General features: G+C 51.3%; 1 protein-coding gene across 1 annotated transcript in view; it reads left to right on the plus strand.

Moving 5' to 3' along the window:
• Positions 1-12,720: 12,720 nt before the first annotated feature.
• GPR133 (G protein-coupled receptor 133) overlaps positions 12,721-17,621 on the plus strand; it is a 99,473-nt gene continuing 94,572 nt past the window's right edge. Inside the window, exons 1-2 of the mRNA XM_006900996.1 lie at positions 12,721-12,780; positions 12,863-12,896. Of these exons, the coding sequence (XP_006901058.1) occupies positions 12,721-12,780; positions 12,863-12,896 (94 nt within the window). The remainder of the gene's footprint in view (positions 12,781-12,862; positions 12,897-17,621) is intronic.

Here is a 17,621-nt window from a genome sequence, read left to right on the forward strand (position 1 = left end):
GTGCCCTGAGTCTGGTGTGGAAATGACCCCTGGGAATTCTGAGAAGGGAGGCGAAGCTACAGAGTGGTCAGTAGACAGGATAAGTGCCAGGCTGTCTGGTCTGAGGATCTGTCCCCTCTTCCTCCTTGTGTGCTCTTTGGGACGTTCTTGAACAGTTTTGTGCCTCAATTTCCTTGCTTATCAAAATGTAAATTCCTTGCAAATATCAAAAGAATTAGTATCTGCCTCACAATATTATTTGGAACATGAGATAAAATAGCATCATCATGAAACAGCATTTTTAAATATCATATCTTCAGTTGGCAGGATTGGGGGTGGGACATTTCAGCCTATGGCTGGGTGGGATTTGGATTTAAAATGAAGATGGACAGGAACATCCCAAAGGTGTTGCATGAACAAAGGAGACAACACGAAGGGACGAGGGAGAGTGGACTGGCAGTGTTGGGACCAAGTCTGTTAGGCTGGGAAGATGGGAGAGGGAAGAGGGTGCTAGTGGGATGTTGTTTGGAGCCAGAGCGGGGTGGGACGCCCTAAGACTCATTCCTGTTTGGGTGAGTAATTGTATGTCATTGGAGATTCCTGAAATGTCTTCATTTCGGCAACAATTTTCCTGCTCGGAAATATCCAGTGACAACATACAATTACGTTGCAAATCTTCTTTCATTCCCTCTGCCTGAGGGGGTTTATTTTCTTTTCCCTTTTCTAGTTACTCAGCACAGAGGGTAAATATTGATTGGAGACCTTCCTTCTTTCCGAATCTGAGCGTTTCGCGCCTCTCTCTGCGCTGCTTCAGCTGTCTGCTCCACGGTTTTTTTTTGCTAAGTTTTGTCTTTATTTAATTCAAGACCTTTTTGAATGTCCCTTGAGAGTTACTTTTTTTTTTTCATCATAGGCTGTTGAGGAACATGGTCCTTAATTGCCACGTTATGGGAGAATATTTTCCCCAACAGATTAGCCCATGGTTTTCCTGTCACTGTTTTCGTTCTTTTTTGAATTTTGTTTTAATTATTATTTTGTGTGTGTGTGTGTACCATCAAATCAGATCTGACTGGTACAGGAGGAGATTGTCCCTCCGTCTCCAGCAGAGCATCTGATGGATTCGAACCACTCACCTCTGAGATTGCAGTGCAGCTTCTTTTTTTTTTTTAAATTTTATTGTATTATTTTTGTGTGCGTGTACCGTCAAATCAGATCTGACTGGTACAGGAGGAGATTGTCCCTCCTTCCCCGGCAGAGTATCTGGTGGATTCGAACCATGCACCTCTGGGATTGTAGTTGCAGCTTCTTGCCACTAGGCCACCAGAGCTCCCCTTGCAGTGCAGCTTCTTGCAACTAGGCCACCAGAGTTTGCCAAGATACTGTCATTGTTTTCTTGTTTCATTCTATTATGCCTAGAGAATATAATTTATGTAATTTAAATTTTTTTTAAAAATTGTCTTCCTTTCAGTCATTCCTGTTTTTTAAGAATTCTATTTGCTCAATGCTCTTCCTTCTTTGTTGTTGTTGTTATGTGCCATAAGGTCTCCTGCGACTCATAGTGACCTCATGTACAACAGCCCTAAACCCTGCTCTATCCCGTGCCAATCTTATTGTCTCTGACACACCTACCCCCATTACCCCAGTCACTGAATCAATCTATCTCATCGAGGGTCTTCTCTCTTGCCCTGTCCCTCCACCGTCCCAAACATGACATCCCTCTCAAGGACTGGTCCCTGCTTACAACCTGTCCAAAGTATGTCAGACGAAGCATCAGAATCCTTGGCTCCAAGGAGCAGCATGGCTTCACCCTCTCTAGGATGAACCTGTTAGTCTCACCAAATCTTCCCCTTTCCCTTCACTGTAATTCATTCACTCACTGATCTTCACACCCTTCCCGACTACTGTTACCTCTCCACAATTATTTCTCTGTGTAAGCCTTTACTTAACTCCCACCCAACTGGGATCATTCATATCTTGTTCTATATCATTAGTTACAATATACACAATGCCTCAGTATCCTTTCATTCCACACTGTGCTTTTACTTATCTCTCTCCCCCCCCAAAAAAAAACTGGAGAAAGATTTTGATTCTCTAAGCGGGTAAAAATGGTTTGACCACTTGGGATACAGCCTATCTTGGTGAATACTTCATCTGAAAGAAGAATGTGTCTGCTGCTGCTGCTGGGTGGAGTGGTCTGTAAATGTCTATTAGATCCAGCTGGTGGATCGTTCTGCACATTGCTTCTCTGTCTTTGCTAGTTTCCTGCTCCTGACATTTTCTGTTCCCAAGAGAGCAATGTTGGGCTCCAGTTTTGACTGCGGGTTTGTCTTCTTGTCCTTTCAGGTCTGTCCATTCGTGCTGCATGCATTTTGAAGCTCTGTAGACAGGTGCATATATATTAATGTTGTTATGTCTTCTTGGTGGAATGATTTGTTTCTATATGTTTTGTTTGCATTAGTGTCATGTACCATCAAGTCAGAACTGACTTGTGACTCTCTAGTAGATTTTCAGAGGCAGTAAATGGCACGAGAAGAGACTACCCATCTTTCTCTCACAGAGCAGCTGGTGGATTCGAACTGTGTGCTTTTGGGTTGGCAGCACAGCTCCTTACCACTAGGCCACCAGAGCTCCCTGGATATGTAATTAGCTCTCTTTATCTTCGGTAGTTTCCTTTTTTTATTTTGAAATCAGCCTTCTTATCTGATATGAAAATAGCCAGTCCAACTTCCTTTTGATTGGCCTTGTCTGGTAAACCTTTTACCATTCTCTTAAATTTTAACCTGCCTGTATCATTTGTGGAGGGTCAGAGAAAGAGAGGAAGAACTTCACCAAGCTGGATTAATACAGGGACGGTAGCAATGGACTTGAGTATGGTAGGGATGATGAGGGTGGCACAGGGTAGGGTCGCTGTGAGCTGGCATCAACTTGATACCATCTAATAACAACATCAATAGCAACATGCCATCGGAAGTTGTTTTCTACAGCCCAGCCCCTTCCTCTGGCCTCATCTCTCTCTTTTTTTTTTTCTGACTTGCCTGCCATGTTCCACCGGTGCTGAGCTCACTTTCGTGCCTAAAATCTTCTTCCTTCATTCTTAGAATTCAAACGTTTGCTCAGTTGCCGTTTCCTCAGAGTCAATGTTCGGAATCAATTAGCAGAGACAATAAGAAGAAGATGGCACAGATGCTGGTATCCCCTTACCTGACAGCGGCGATTGTGAACATGTTCAACCAAAACAGACTTTAAAGCAGAACATGGAGAGGAAATGGTCCAGCAAAGTGTGGCGGACACTTCTTCTGGGCCATTTGGTCAGTGGACGCTGCTGCTGAGCACATGGTCTGGTGAAGGGCAGGGACAGAGAGGCTCACGTGGCCAGGTCCTTCTTTGGTCTGATTCACAGACATCACGGTTTTTATAGATGAAGGTTTGTGGGTGGACCAGGCCTATCGGTACCATCTTTCCAAGGGCATGTGCTCACTTTGGGTCTCTGTGCCCCATTCTGGTGATTCTCAGAAGACTTGCAGCACTTTCCTCTGGCTGTTGCACACTTCATAGACGAAAGTGGAGTGTTAACATCACCTTGGGGAAGCAAGCACATTCGTGGGACTCCTTCATGGCGATCTTGGCTCTGGTCTGGGACCACCTCACCGTCTCCCAGTCTCCCTGTACATGTGGCTCAGAAGAGAAAGGACAGTCCTGACACAACTGATAGCATCTTAATGCGGCTGTGTCATCTACCTGCTCCGGAGCCCTGATGGCACAGTGCTTAAGCTCTCGGCTGCTAACAGGACTCCTCCAGCTCTTCCATGAGGGTGGCAGTCTGCTTCCATAAACATTAAACCCTCTGACCCAATCCTGTTTTCCTTGCGTCAACTCCCACTCATAACTACCGTATAGAACCTGCGTGTCCCTCCGTAAGAGAAAGGGTAGTGTGATTTTGTAGAGATTTACCATCTTGAAAACCCAGTGGGACAGTTCAACTCTGCCCTCTGGGGTCACTATTTATCAGAATTGACCTGACAGCAGCTGGGGTGGCGGGGGTGGGGGTAGGGGGGGAGAAGGATGACCAATGAGATGCTTGTGGTGAAACCCCAACTTCCCTCCACTCCAGGCAGGCTCTGGGGAATCTCAGAGTTAGAGCAACGTTGGCTAAGGTCTCCCTGGAATGAACCCCTCGAAATGCTTTACATGCCTTTGGTGTCTTCACGGGGCCTGACTTCATGAGCAGTGAGAGAGCGCTCATCAGAGGCTCGTTTTGTGTGGCCACTCAGTGCCTTGTTTCATGAGGTGCAGGATGAACCCCCCTGTCTTTTCCCTGCAGTGGATTTCCAACTTATCACAGATTTCCAGTTTATCATGGATTGAACTGTATCCCCGGGAAAGTGTGTGTATGCATCATGAAGTCTCGGAATGTCCTTCCTTGATGTGATAAAACCAGAAGTCATGGGAGGATGAAGAAGGGGGCTGCGGCATCCCTTAATGGCTTCATAGCTCTGGTCCGTGTAGGGGGTTCCACTTGCATCATCTTTTGTCCCAGCTTGGGGAGTGGGTGCAGTGGCACCCAGTGTCACCAGGACAGAGGAGCCTGGAGTGGAGGTGACTCTCGGACCCTGGTCCCTGTGATGGAAAATAACTCTGAATTCAATGGTGTCATCTGTAGGGAGTCACACTGCTAATCCAAAGGGGCTGCCTTTCTGGGGGCTCAAATCCACCAGAGGCTCTGCGGGAGAAAGACGGGCCATCTCCTCCCCTGCAATTTACAGCCTCGGAAACCCCCGGAGGGCTAGCTCTGGGTCGGTTGATCTACTTTGCAGATTCAAGGACATTAGACACTTTTCTAATGCTGGTGCCGACACAGAAGCTGCTTTAAACACCAGCGTACAGGTTTATGTTTTGGCATGAGGTGTCCTTTTGATGAAGAGTGGGAGTGGACACTGAGCCCCAACTCTTTAGGAGGGGCTCTGGATAAGGACACAGTCACCATCCTCCTGAGTGACCATTACAACCCAACACAACCCCATCCTGTGCCTTCCTCACAGTTTGTGCTGTGTCCGAGTCCATTGTCACAGTCACTGGGTCAGTCCATCTTTTTCTTTTTTTTTTTTGTGAGAAAAATTTGCATTTAGAATTAGCCAGCTGGACTCAGTTTAGATGATCCCAGTTGTGCTGGCAACATCCATAGCATCCTAGTCAGGAGCAAGGCAAACACAGGTCTCCTCTCCAGCAGGCTTGATCAAGGAGTTGACCTTGGCCGCCTCAGTGTCACAGAGCTCCCTTACAGCTTGTTTGACTTGCTGCTTGTTGCCCTTGACATCCACAATGAACACAGTGTGTTGTAATCTTCTATCATCTTCACGGCTGACTTAGTCGTCAGGGGAAACTTGATGATGGCGTAGTGGTCACGCTGGTTTCTCCAGAGGGCTCTCCTCTGGGGGTATTTGAGCTGCCTTCAGAGTCTCAGCATCTTAGGCCGCCGGAAGGTGGGTGACGTGCGGATCTTCTTTTTTGTGTGGCCGTGGCTGCCCCTCAGGATGCCTCCTTGGCCTGTAACACTTTTGTCTTGGCTTCCGTTTTGGGAGAGTCAGGAGCTTCCTTCTTCCCTTTGGCACCATCTTCCTCAGCCCATCTCCTTGAGGATCTTCCTCTTTTCTCTGACCCTCTTGCTTTCTTTCTCAGGTATGATGTCTTTGTGTCCGGGGACTAGTCTCTCCTGACAACATGCCCAAGTACACGAGATGAAATCTCGCCATGCGGACTTCCAAGGAGCATCCTGGCTCTGCTTATTTCTTCCGGCATAGATTTGTGATTTGTTCATGCATCTGCCAGCCCATGATACAGTCAGTTTTCTTCCCCACCAGCATGTAGGCACACTTCACGTGGGCTCTGCTTTGCAAGTACAGATTGAAGGGTGGTGGGAACATCAATCCTGTCTAAGGGCATCATTTCCCCAACAGCGTTCCATTTTCTTCACCAAATCCATGACTGAAAAGCACTGGTTCTTCCTTTGTGTTTGTGCTCACTGTGGGGCCGTGGAAACCCCCATGACAATGTCCTCACAGGGCCTGCTGCTGACACGTGGGGCAGAGGGAGGCGCTGATGAGGAGGGATTTGAATCCAGCATGAAGGACTCTGTTCTCGAGTTTGTCCAACTCTCTCTGGCATCTGGAGGCCTCGGAGCTTACACAGTGTCCCAGGCTGTCCTCTCCGGACGTGTGGGGCGCAGGTCACGTGGGGATGGGGCCACAGTTCGCTTGAGGTGATCAGAGCGAATCACACAGTTAGTCGCTGTGGGGCTGGGTCAGCGTCCCCTCTGTCCCCTTCATGCTCAGCTGGGACAATTAAGAAGCGAACAACTGTCCTTCCCCTGGGTCAGGTCGAAGGTGCTCTAGGGTATGGACCACTGCGAGGTATGCAGCTAACCACAGGGGCTCGTCTCCGGCAGTTCAAATTCACCAGGAGCCCCGAGGGAGACAGAGGGGCAGTTTCCTCCCATAAAGCTTAACAGCCTTAGAAGTGGCTATGGATTCAAAGACAGTGAGTTTTCTGAGTGAAGTTGAGGATTATGGAGTTGGCAGGGAGCATTGACTGCACTGAGAACCGCCAGCAGAACAGATGCCTCTTTATCTGAGGCAAAATTGTGAGGCTTTATCTCACCTCCTTTGAGCATGTGGTCAGGGGGAGGCCTGTCCTCGGAAGGGGACGTCTTGCTCGGAAGGGTGGAGGGTCAGCACAGAGGAGGAGGACCCTCAAGGGGATGGCTGGACACAGTGACCGCGGCAATGGGCCGGAGTGTCGCAGGAATCAGCAGCTTCCGTTCGGTTATACGTGACCACTGTGAACTGGTTCCGTCTCAATGGCACCTAATGACAACAGGCAGGATGTGGAGTGCTGGTGGCACCGTGGGTTAGACGTTGGACTATCCAGAACATGGACCATTCAAACCCACTGGCTGGTCCACTTCAGCACCGATGGGGAAGCCCAGAAGCCCGAGGGGCCAGCTCTTCTCTGCTGCGGGGTCACTGTGGGTCAGAATGGATCCACGGCTCTGGGTTTTTGGTTTGTGCTGTAAATGGGGGTCCTAGTGGTGCAGCAGTTAAGACGTTTGACCATTAACCATAAGGCTGGTGGTTTGAACCCTCCAGCTGCTCGTGGGAGGCAACCTGCTTCTATGAAGACCTGCAGCCTCGGAGGCAGTCCCACTCTGCCCTTCAGGTGGTTACAGGTGCCCAGCCATCCACATTGCGTCCTTGATGATAGGATTTTATGTTAATGATTGGGGGGGGATGCTCCTGGGTAGATCTCTCACCTTCCCTATGGGGACTCCAGGTTCACTTCTTAGCCAGTGCACCTCACCTACAGTCAGCTACCAGTGGAGACTTTGTGTTTCTATGAATCTAAGTGGAAGTGGTGCTTCCAGACAAAGAGGGGAGGAAGAAAGGTCTGGCAATCTCCTTTTAAAGGGGAAGATGGGGCTAGGTCACCCCTTAGTCTACAACGGAGATTGCTTCCCGCCCCTACCCCCCTAAAAAATACCCCACCCAAATCTAGAGATGCTCAAGTCCCTTGTAAGCAATGGAGCAGTATTTGCATGTAACTTACACACAGTCTGCTGTCCCCGTTAAATCATCTCTAGATTACTTGTGACACCTAACATAACACAAATGCTATGCAGGGAGCATCTGACTCCCTCCTAGTGTTTGAAGGATGGCTTTGGCCACTTAATTGCCTCTCCCACGCTCCCTGGATATTTCCAATCCATGGTTCGTTGAAGGCATGAAGCATTTCTTCTAGAAGAATCAGCATTGCGCAGGTTCCTATGAAGCAGAGGGTGGAAATGTCCTAAATGTCTGATTCTCCCAATGGCTGGATCACACTGACATCTCTGGCACCGAATCCCCTTCCCACCCTCCGCTACGGGGACCCCAGATCACTGGACGGTCTCACAGAGCTCATGACCACATCATGTGACCCTCAAGGGGTCACCCAGCTGTGGAGGCAGGAGGTCCCGGCTCCGGGGTCTGGTGGCAGGCTGGAGGGGGGTCTCTGCTCACGTGGTGGCAGAGACTGACCGGGCTAATCGACAAGTTCTGAGAACCTGAGGTCAGTGAAGGGAGCAGGATACAGGACACGGAGAAGGGAGCGGGCTCTGCAGAGTGTCCACATACACCAGGGGCAGTGCAGACCTGCCTGGTCCCTAAGGAAACGCCCCTTACTTGAGTGAGGCGGTGTGGGCTGTGGAAGGTAGTGATGGTGATGAGAGTGGTGATTGGTTCACACTGTCCAATGAGGAGGTGGCTCAAGGCATATTCCACCCTCTGTGGTTGTTTTCAGGCACCCTCAAATAGACTAGGACTCTCAACTGTTTAAAAGGTATATATGATTAGGTATTATTGTCATGACAGGAGTCCAAAATAAAGGCTGCATAGTGGAGTGAAGAGAGGGATTGTATAACAGTGAAAGAATTTTTCTTTTCTTTTTCAAAGAGAAGAATGAACTGCGGGGGGAGGGGTAGGCAGGGAGAAAAGTGCAACAATGAATGAATGGAAATCCAAAGTCTCTGTAAATTTTCATTAATAATAATAGTAATAGACTAGAATTGTTAGGGATCCTGTGAGCAAAAGATCTGAGCCTTGTCCTGTCCCACACCTCAGGACTCTTAATATGCTTAAGCCCATTGCTACAGTCACTGTGTCAGCCCAGCTCATTGACGGTCTTCCTTTCTTTCTCTGACCTGCCACCTTTTCCAGCATGATGTCTTTTTCCAGGGACTGGTCACTCCTGACAACATGCCCAAAGTAGGGAGATGAAGTTTCCCCAACCCTTGACTCTAAGAAGCACCCTGGTACCCTTCCTCCAAGATGGACTTGTTCGTCCTTTTGACGGTCCGTGGTCACTATGACCAGCATCTCTTCCTGTTCCTTCCTGGTTAACACAACGGATGAGACACCTCCAGATGGGGCCACAGCCACAGGCGTGGAGGCATAACACACAATGGAGAACAATCCCATCAGATCGCTCATTGTTATGTTAAAAAATCATGACCGTTTCCACATGAAGAGAGTCTGCATCATTAAATAATGGACATTGTGGATTGGGATGTCCTGGTGGTGCAGTGCATAGTATGTTGGCTGATGATTTGAATCTCTTTAGAGAAAGACCGGCTGTCCCTCAGCGAAGGTTTACTGCTTGGGGATCCAGTAGAGGGGAGCTCTGTGTCAGGGGTGATGTGATGGCTGTGGGTTTGGTGGGTGCCCTTCTGTTCCAGAAGCGTCCTGAGAAGCCCACATCCAGCTAGCCTTCACCTGTGCCCTCTGCGGGTGGGGCAAGCTCCTGAGGACATGCAGCGATAACGGCTGTAAATCGGTTTTTCCCAGGCGCAGTGCGCATGGCCCACAGGAGAAAGTCCACTACTGGAATCCAGCTGCACCAGCATCTGGGGTCAGAGGTCTGCACCGGGGGACCTGCCTAGGCTGGGCCGGGCGGCCGGGGTCCTGGGTTATAACACTAGAGGAGAGCAGTCATCTCCCACCCCACGTCTCTCCTCTGAGGACAGGGCTGTGCACAGCCTCGCACCCTCTTCAGGAAGTCGGCTGGAGCCCAATTCTCTTTCCATTTAAAATAGGGAGGATCTTGGCAGTTACACCAGGGATACTTCCTGAAAACTGTCCTCAAGTTTTATCATCATAAACATTTGCTGAGTGATGTGTTCCCTCAAGTTGGAACTGACTTGGAGCTGACCCACCAACAGGTTTTCAGAGGCAGTCAGTCACGTGGGAGGAGACTGCCCATCTTTCTGCCATGTGCAGCTCATGGATTTGGACCTCTTCGTAAAGAGGGCTAGCATTTACTGAGTGCAGGCAATGTCCTAGCTGCGAACCTAGAGCCTGTACGCTTTGAGTCACATCTCCTTACAAATCCCGTGGAGCAGGAACTGGACTGTCACCTCCACTTCACAGGTGAGGTGATGCCACCTTCACGTCACAGAGGAGGGAATGTCACCTCTAAGTCACACCCTACAGAGCAGAGAAGATCCTCACCTCATGGCTGCCACAATAGGTTTAAATGCAGTGGCGATGATGAAGATGGCTTCACCCTGTGGTCCACATGTCACTCAGTAGTAGCACCTCACAGCGACCACCACAGGACAGGGTAGGACATCCCCAACCCGCCACGGTTTCCAAGGCTGTAAATCTTCCCAGAAGCAGACGGCTATAGGTTTTTCTCTGCAGAGCAACTGGTGGGTTTGAACCACTGACCTTTCCATTAACACTTGAGTGCTCTAACCATCATTCCACCAGTGCTCCTTTTAGGGAGGTTGTTGTGAGGTGCTGTGAAGTTGTCTCTAACTTACAAGGACCCATGTACACAGAGCAAACCCTGCTCCCTCCTCACAGGCTCCGATGGCCGCAGCCACCATGTCGGTCCTCTCCTCGAGGGTCTTCTCCTTCGCTGACCCTCCACTTTTACAAGAATGATGTCCTTTTCCAGGGACCAGCTCCTCCTGAACACGCGTGTGAGGTTAGTGTTGGGTAAATCACATAGCTGATAGTAACTGTGACTATAATAATTTGTTTGTACTTATGTATGAAGTTATGTGGTTGTTAGCTGCTGTCAAGTCGAGGACGACCCGTAGCAACGCTGTGAATAGCAGATGTGAACCTTGTCCTGTCCTGCGCCATCCTCACCCTTCCTGACACACCAGAGCCCATCGCAGCAGTCACCTTGTCAGTCCACCTGGTGGAGGGTCTTCCTCTCCTTCGTCAACCCTCTGCTTTTCCAAGCATGATGTCCCTCTCCAAGGAATAGCCTCTCTTAGCAACATGCCAGAGGTAGGGCATGTTTGGAGAAGGCTGGACAATTTTTTAGGTCATGGGTAAACTGAGGTACAGGCTGGCCAAGTTCTGACACTTTTGTCTGATGAAAAGGCTGCCTGGGGGCTGAGAGTAGGGTGTGTGAGAGGTGAGAGGGGAAATATATAGATGGCTATGTACAGAAGTATTTTTACTTTTAGAACGGAGTTCAGGTCTTTTGTGCAAAGCTTACTCTTGAGTCATATTTGACTCGACAACACTTAACCACTGCTAAATGAGACTAGTGCTGTTATACCTGGAGGAACATTCTTCCACTTTGCACATCATTCTTTGTCAATGTTCTTTATGAGGTAACCTGACTTTGCTGTGATGCTGAACCTTGTGCCATGGGAATATCAAATACCAGAATGGTTTCCCCGTTGTGGACAGTGTTGGGTGGAGCTCCCACTTGTAAAACAGGTTGGGAAGCCGGAGTGGTATCCACTTCCTAAACCACATGCCTCTGGAAACTCTATAAACTTGGAGTACGGAAAAGCATTGGGTCTTTTGTTCATGGAGTCGCTATGAGTTGAGCTCGACTCGATGGTATCAACAACATAGATGATGAACAGGGTTGACTGATAGATTATAGACAGATTGCTGTGAAGCTGTTAGGTGCTACAGAGTGGCTATGACTCACAGCGACACTGTGGACAGACCTGGACCTCTTCCTCCCCTGCACGGTCCCTGCCGTCTCTGACGTGCTCACCCCCGCTGTTGTAGCCACTGTGGATGTCCATCTCGTTAAGGCTGTCCTCTCTCTCTGACCCTCTACCTTTCCAGCATAATGTCTTTTTAGATGATGGATAGACGCTGCTACAATTCACAGTGACCTCCATGTCATAGGATAACAGGTGCCCAGCCCTCTGGCGTGCTCATAGTCAGTCCCACCACGGGGGCTGCTGTGCCAGCCTCTGTCACACAGGACCCCCTGCCCTCACTGACCCTCTCCTTCAGCACACATGGCGTCCCCAGAGATTGATCCCTCCTGGTGACATGTCCAGAGTGAGCAAACCCAACAGCTGGCCCTTGTGGTCCGTGGGCTTCTCAGCAGATTGCCAGGCCTTTCTTCCTAGTCTGTCCTTGTCTGGAAGTCCCACTGCAATCTGGGGTTCCCTTGACCCTGGAAGGGTTAAAGGGGAGGCCATGGCGGGAGCTGCTGCTGCTGCTGCTGCGGCCAGGCCAGCAGGGTGGGTGTGGTCACCCCATGAAGACAACACCTATCTCTCCTGCTGGGCAGTGGAGGCAGATGGGAACCAGCTGTGGTTTGTGGGTTTGCTTTTTATCCACAGATCAGTGCTGACCCAGGAGGGTGTGGACCTCGAGGGCATCTGGGAGGAAAGGCGAGTCCTCTTCTGTTGGTGGACGGCTGCGGTGCCTGGCGCTAGGGCCCGGGAGGGCTGGCCCGGGAGGGCTGGCCGCTGTGCAGAGGCAGGAGAGAGGGAAATTCATTCCAGGAGGAGCCTGGCCCAGCCGCTCCCTCCAAGGAGCTGGGTGGAGGCAGGCGAGGCCAGCCTGCAGGCAGAGGGGCCCAGAAGTGTCCCCAGACTGTTGTCTGCACATCCGCTGTTCATTGTCCAGCCTGCCTGGGACAGCTGCCGACCCAGCGAAGGGAGACTCTGAGCGGCCATCGGAGCCACCAGCACAAGTTACCGGCTGTTTGGACGTGGCTCCCGGGCTGCTGGGGCCGCCTTCACCGTGTCCTGCTGTCTGCTGCCCATCACCTCGCCTCACCGCCAGCTCCCAGAAGTCACTGAGCCCACAGCTTCACAGAAACGGACGTCCCCTCGGATCTGTGGAAATGTCCCTTTGCAGGGGACAAGAGCGTTAGTGAGACCCCGGTCACAGACTGACCCTAGGTGTCCCATGTGGCCAGCCTAAGGCGGGGACCATGCCACTCCGCTCCTGGCATCCCTGGCTGCTGCTGCTGCTGCTACCGTCCCCCCGACAGGTGAGCCCAGGCCACGGCTGAGGGGCTGAGTGTGGGCCCCGAAGCCCCAAGCCGTGTCTCACTTGTGCTATTCTCCGTGTAGGTGCAGGGAGCCGCCAGGTCCCAGGACCACCCAGGTAAGGGTGTCCCCCACCCCCGCAACATGCTGCTTCCTCCTGTGGGGGCTGGGAGGGCACTGGCTCACTTCAAGACAGAGGCACAGGACCCTTCTCAGGACACCACTGTAGGGCTGGGGACTTGTGAGGTGTCAGAAAGACTGGAGACCCTTGTTGTTGTGAGGTGTTTCCTGGGGGATGCTGGGGCCCCTGTTGTTGTGACGTGTCTTCGGGCGTGCTCGGGTCCCTGTTGTGAGATGTGATCAGGGGCTAGGGGCCCCTATTGTTGTGAGGTTTTGTCAGGAAGACTGGAGACCCTTGTTGTGAAGTGTCCTGGGGGTTGCTGGGGCCCCTGTTGTAAGGTATATCTGGAGACTGAGGACTCCTATTGTGGTGAAGTGTCTTCAGGGGATCTGGGGACCCCTGTTGTTGTAAGGTGTCCTCAGGGAGTCTGGGGACCCCTACTGTTATGAGGTGTCGCTGAGTCAGCTCCGACTCACAAGGGCTTGTGTAAGACAGAAGGAAGCCACGCCACCCCTGTGCTGCCTGCCGTGTGTGCGCCTGCTGTTGCTGCCACTCTGCCAGTCCCCCTCCCTTGCTCTCTGGAAGGTGCACATGGTTCAGGAATTTAGCTGCTACCCAAAGGTTAGAGATTCAAGTCCACACAGGGGAGCGACGGGAGAAAGGCCTGGTGATGTCCCTGACAGGTCACAGTGACCACACACCCGTGGCTGTGACTCACCGTGAGCTGGGCCTCACTGAGCCCTGGGGAACACGGGTCTGTGGTGTCCAGCGGCCCTCGCCATGACTGGTCTAAACCTCTTCAGGAGGAAGTATCACTTCCCGGGTGACTGTTTTCTGTCACTACGACTCCCTCTAACTGACTGGGGTCTTTCTCCTCATGATGCTCTGGTGAGCCGCCTGCCATTGTGGCTTTTCCTGTGGTGACTGACGGGGACCAGAGTGCTGCCCCTTGGCCACTCGGAGGAGGGGGCTACAGAGATGGGGAGCCATGTTTCTCTGTGCTGCTGGCTGGTGTCCCTCAGGGACAGGGGAAGTGACATTTCCTTTTGAAAGCTTTGTGGGGACCACTGGAGGACCTCTGGGAGTCAGGTGAGGTCAAGGACAGGCCTGCGCATCGTGACTCCGTGGGAGGTCAGGGGCCCCACCAGGCTGCCCTCTCCAGAAGGACCCTCCTCAGCTGATGAGCCAGAGTCTGGGTGCTGGCCAGCTCAGTGGGCGCAGCCAGGACTGGGGGGGGGGGACCCTACAGAGGATCGAGTGTGTGGTCAGACAGGAGTTCTGGCTTCTGGCCTTGCAGGATCTCTTTCCACTGTTTCTGCCGCTGCCTCAGTCTACCTTTCTCACTCACACTTGACTCTTCTGGGGGCAAAGATGTGAACCTCAAACTAAAAAAACACAAAAAAAGTCAAACTTCCTGGTCTGATAGACACTGATGGGATCCCCAAGATTACAGCCCTTACTCACCTCATGGAGCCTGGAACAGAACTCACCCCAGTGGCTCAACTTTCAGTCAGTCGAACAATAAACAAACAATAAACAATGACCAATAATGCAAGAGGCATACTCACTCCTGACAAAATGAAAAACATTTGTCCAGGGTGAAAGCTCCCAAGGCAGAAAGAGGGAGACTTAATGGATTAACAGAAACAAGACTCACAGGGAAGAAGTGGGAGAAGTGTAGTTACACTGTAAGCATAATCATTAATGTCACAAACCAAAATGTGTGTCTCAGGTCCGCAAAAGCTTCCTCCTGCTAGAACTTTGCAGTTCTCAGCAACCCTTTTCTTCTCTCTTGCTTCCACCCAACCCAGGGGATTTTTTCTTCAACCCAGAGGATTTTTAGAAAGCTTTATATTATAATGTGGATGAAAGTTTGCAGAGCAAATTGTTTTTCCTCTCAACCATTGAGCCACATGTTGTTTCATGAAATTGCTCACAGTCCCCACAATGGAGCAGCATTCTATCCATTTCCTCCCTGTGCTTCCCATGTCCTTTACTCTCCTCTGTCTTCCTGATTTCTGAACCTTTTCCCTGGGCACATGCTGCCCTTTGACCTCACAGGACTCTTTGTTCTAAGGAGTGTGCCTCCCTGGTGTTACTGTCAGTGTTACCCTATCTGCCAGGTTTACAGGCCCGTCTGATGTTTGGCTGGAGGTTGAGTCTCGGGGCCGAGTTCAGTTCCAGGCTGGAGGGTGACCAAGGCCACAGGCTCAGCGTCCCACCAGCCTCTATTGGGCTGGCCAGCCTGGTCTTTGTTCCCCAATTTTGAGCTTTTGTTTTACATTTTCCAGTCGCTCTATCCAGGACCCTCTATTGTGATCCCTTTAGTGTGGCCAGCAGTGGACACCAGCTGGCATTTCTGGTCTCAGGGCCATAGAGGGATGCCTGAGCTCCTCTGGTCCTCATGCCTGTTTCCATGTGTGTAAACAGTGTATTGGGTTTGGGGATGTGTTTGGGGGTGTTTCTGACCCCCACTAACCTCACAGGAAAAGCATCCCCATCAACAGTACCAACAGCCCAAGGCTGGTTCCTACAAGCTCAGCCACCCCTAAAATCTTTCCTCCCAGCTCCAGCACCAGCTGTCCCTCCCACACCTTCCCCTGCTTCTTCCTGGGGTTCAGCAGCCACTTGGGGCCCCAAGTTGACAGCTGTAGGTGTCAAGAGGAAGGAGCAGTTTGCTCTGTCTCAGGGCCAGTGAGAGTGGAGCCATGGTGGTGCACTGGTTAAGCACATAGGTACTAACTGAAAGGCCAGTGGTTCAAAGCCACAGCTGCTCTGAGAGAGAGAGAGGGCGTGCGCTCTGAGGCCATCTGCTTCCTTAGAGATGACCCCACGGGCACTTCTCTGAGCCCTGTGGGCACGGAGACTCAGTCACCTCTTAGTCGTGGTTGGCTGTAGGTTAACAGGACTATTGTGAGGCCCTGGTGGTGCAGTGGTGAAGTGCTTGCCTACTGATCAAAGGATCAGTGGTTCAAACTCACCCCCTGCCCCTTGGGAGAGAGACAAAGCAGTCTCTGTGAAGACACGGCTTCAGAGAACCCGAGGGTCAGCTCCTCTCTGACCCTCGGAGTCACTGTGAATCACCTGACCACAGCAGGACAGCGAACCTTCTAGTGTTTTCTCCCCACGTGCCCAGCCATCAGAGACCAGGTCAGTGTCTGCTGTTGGCTCCATGCACTGTCAGTGAGGGTCTGCTGCTTGTCAGGTAAACTGAGGCAATGTGGCTCCCACCAGCTGTACAGCCTCGGTGCCCAGGTGGGAGGTGGGCATTGCAGTTTGTGTGTGTGGCCTGTCTGTCTGCACCTGCCCAGGTAGCCCCATGGCAGCCAGGGCTTTGCTTCTCCCACGTAGAGCTGTATCCTTTTGCACGTAGTTAAAAAGCAGCTTTGGGGAGCTCTGGTGGCCAAGTGGCAAGAAGCTGCACTGCAATCCCAGAGGTATGCGGTTCAAAGCCACCAGATGCTCTGCTGGAGAACAAGGGACAATCTCTTCCTGTACCTGTCAGATTTGATTTGATGGTGCACACACACAAAATAGTAAAAAAAAAAAAAAAAGCAGCTTTGAACGAATATGCGTCTTTTCTTGATCTGAGTTTATCCCCCAGATAGAGGGCTCAGGGAGTTGTGGCTGGACAGGACACCAGTGATGGTCATTGTTGAGGGCAGTGGGCTGGGACAGGGAATGGCAGAGCCCGACCCACCCCATGTGAAAACTTTCTGCGGCCCCAGGCCCCATGGAGAACGCCCTGAAACCCCGAAGGGTGACTGATCCGCGCCCATAAATGGTGTTCACCAAGATTGCAGGTCCTGTGTTTGTTTAAGTTTATGACCCATCCTTTTATAGAAAACATATTTAAAGAGGACTTTAAAAAGAACCGGTCATTATCCAGAGGTCAGCGGGGTCACTGGGGTGGCTGGGTTAGGCCCTCTGCTCACCTCCCGCCCATCTGAGCCCCCGGGATGCCAGCAGATGTCTGCACAGGCCTGCCTCCTGACAGTTTAGAGAGTCTAGTCTATAGAGAGGCTGGTGTAACCATCACGGGGTCACCTCCCTGTGAACCTCTGCTGACTCGGGGGCATACACCCTTCTCCTGCGTTTTTAGCCCCTCGGGTTTGTTGGGAAGCAGCTCTTCTGGCTGTAGGAGGTGCCACTGTCTGCAGGCCCATACAACTGTGATCTGAGGGAACAGGCCTCACCCCTAAGTCCTACCCTACCCTGGAGTCCACTGGGGTCGTCCATCAGTCGACTCACTGTGACCCCCCCGTCCAGTAGCATGAAACCCCTCCCAGTTCGGCCCTCTCTCAGCCTCAGCATGCTCTGTCTTGAGCCCGTTGCAGTGGCCGCTGTGTCAGCCCATCTCCTTGAGGGTCTTCCACTTTCCTGCTGACCCTCTGCTCCATCAAACATGACGGCATGCCCAGAGTCTGTGAGACGAAGCCACCCCAGCGGTGTCAGTGTTCCCCACTGTGATGGCTCATGGGTTGCTGTGATGCAGGGAGCTGTCCCAACAAATACCAGCAGGGACACCCGTGGTGGACGTCCCAGACTAAGACCAGGACACTCCAGGCCCCTGAAAACTCAGAATCTCAGTATAATACACATATGTGGGAGCACATATATCCACATCTGCACATCTATGTGTTCACACTGTCATGTAGTGATACACAGATTTAATCAAACACACATGTATGCACAAATGTGCATGCATATGTTGTTGTTGTT

This window comes from Elephantulus edwardii, unplaced genomic scaffold (genome assembly GCF_000299155.1).
Source record: "Elephantulus edwardii isolate Elephantulus edwardi_28Jun2011 unplaced genomic scaffold, EleEdw1.0 scaffold00304, whole genome shotgun sequence".
NCBI lineage: Eukaryota > Metazoa > Chordata > Mammalia > Macroscelidea > Macroscelididae > Elephantulus > Elephantulus edwardii.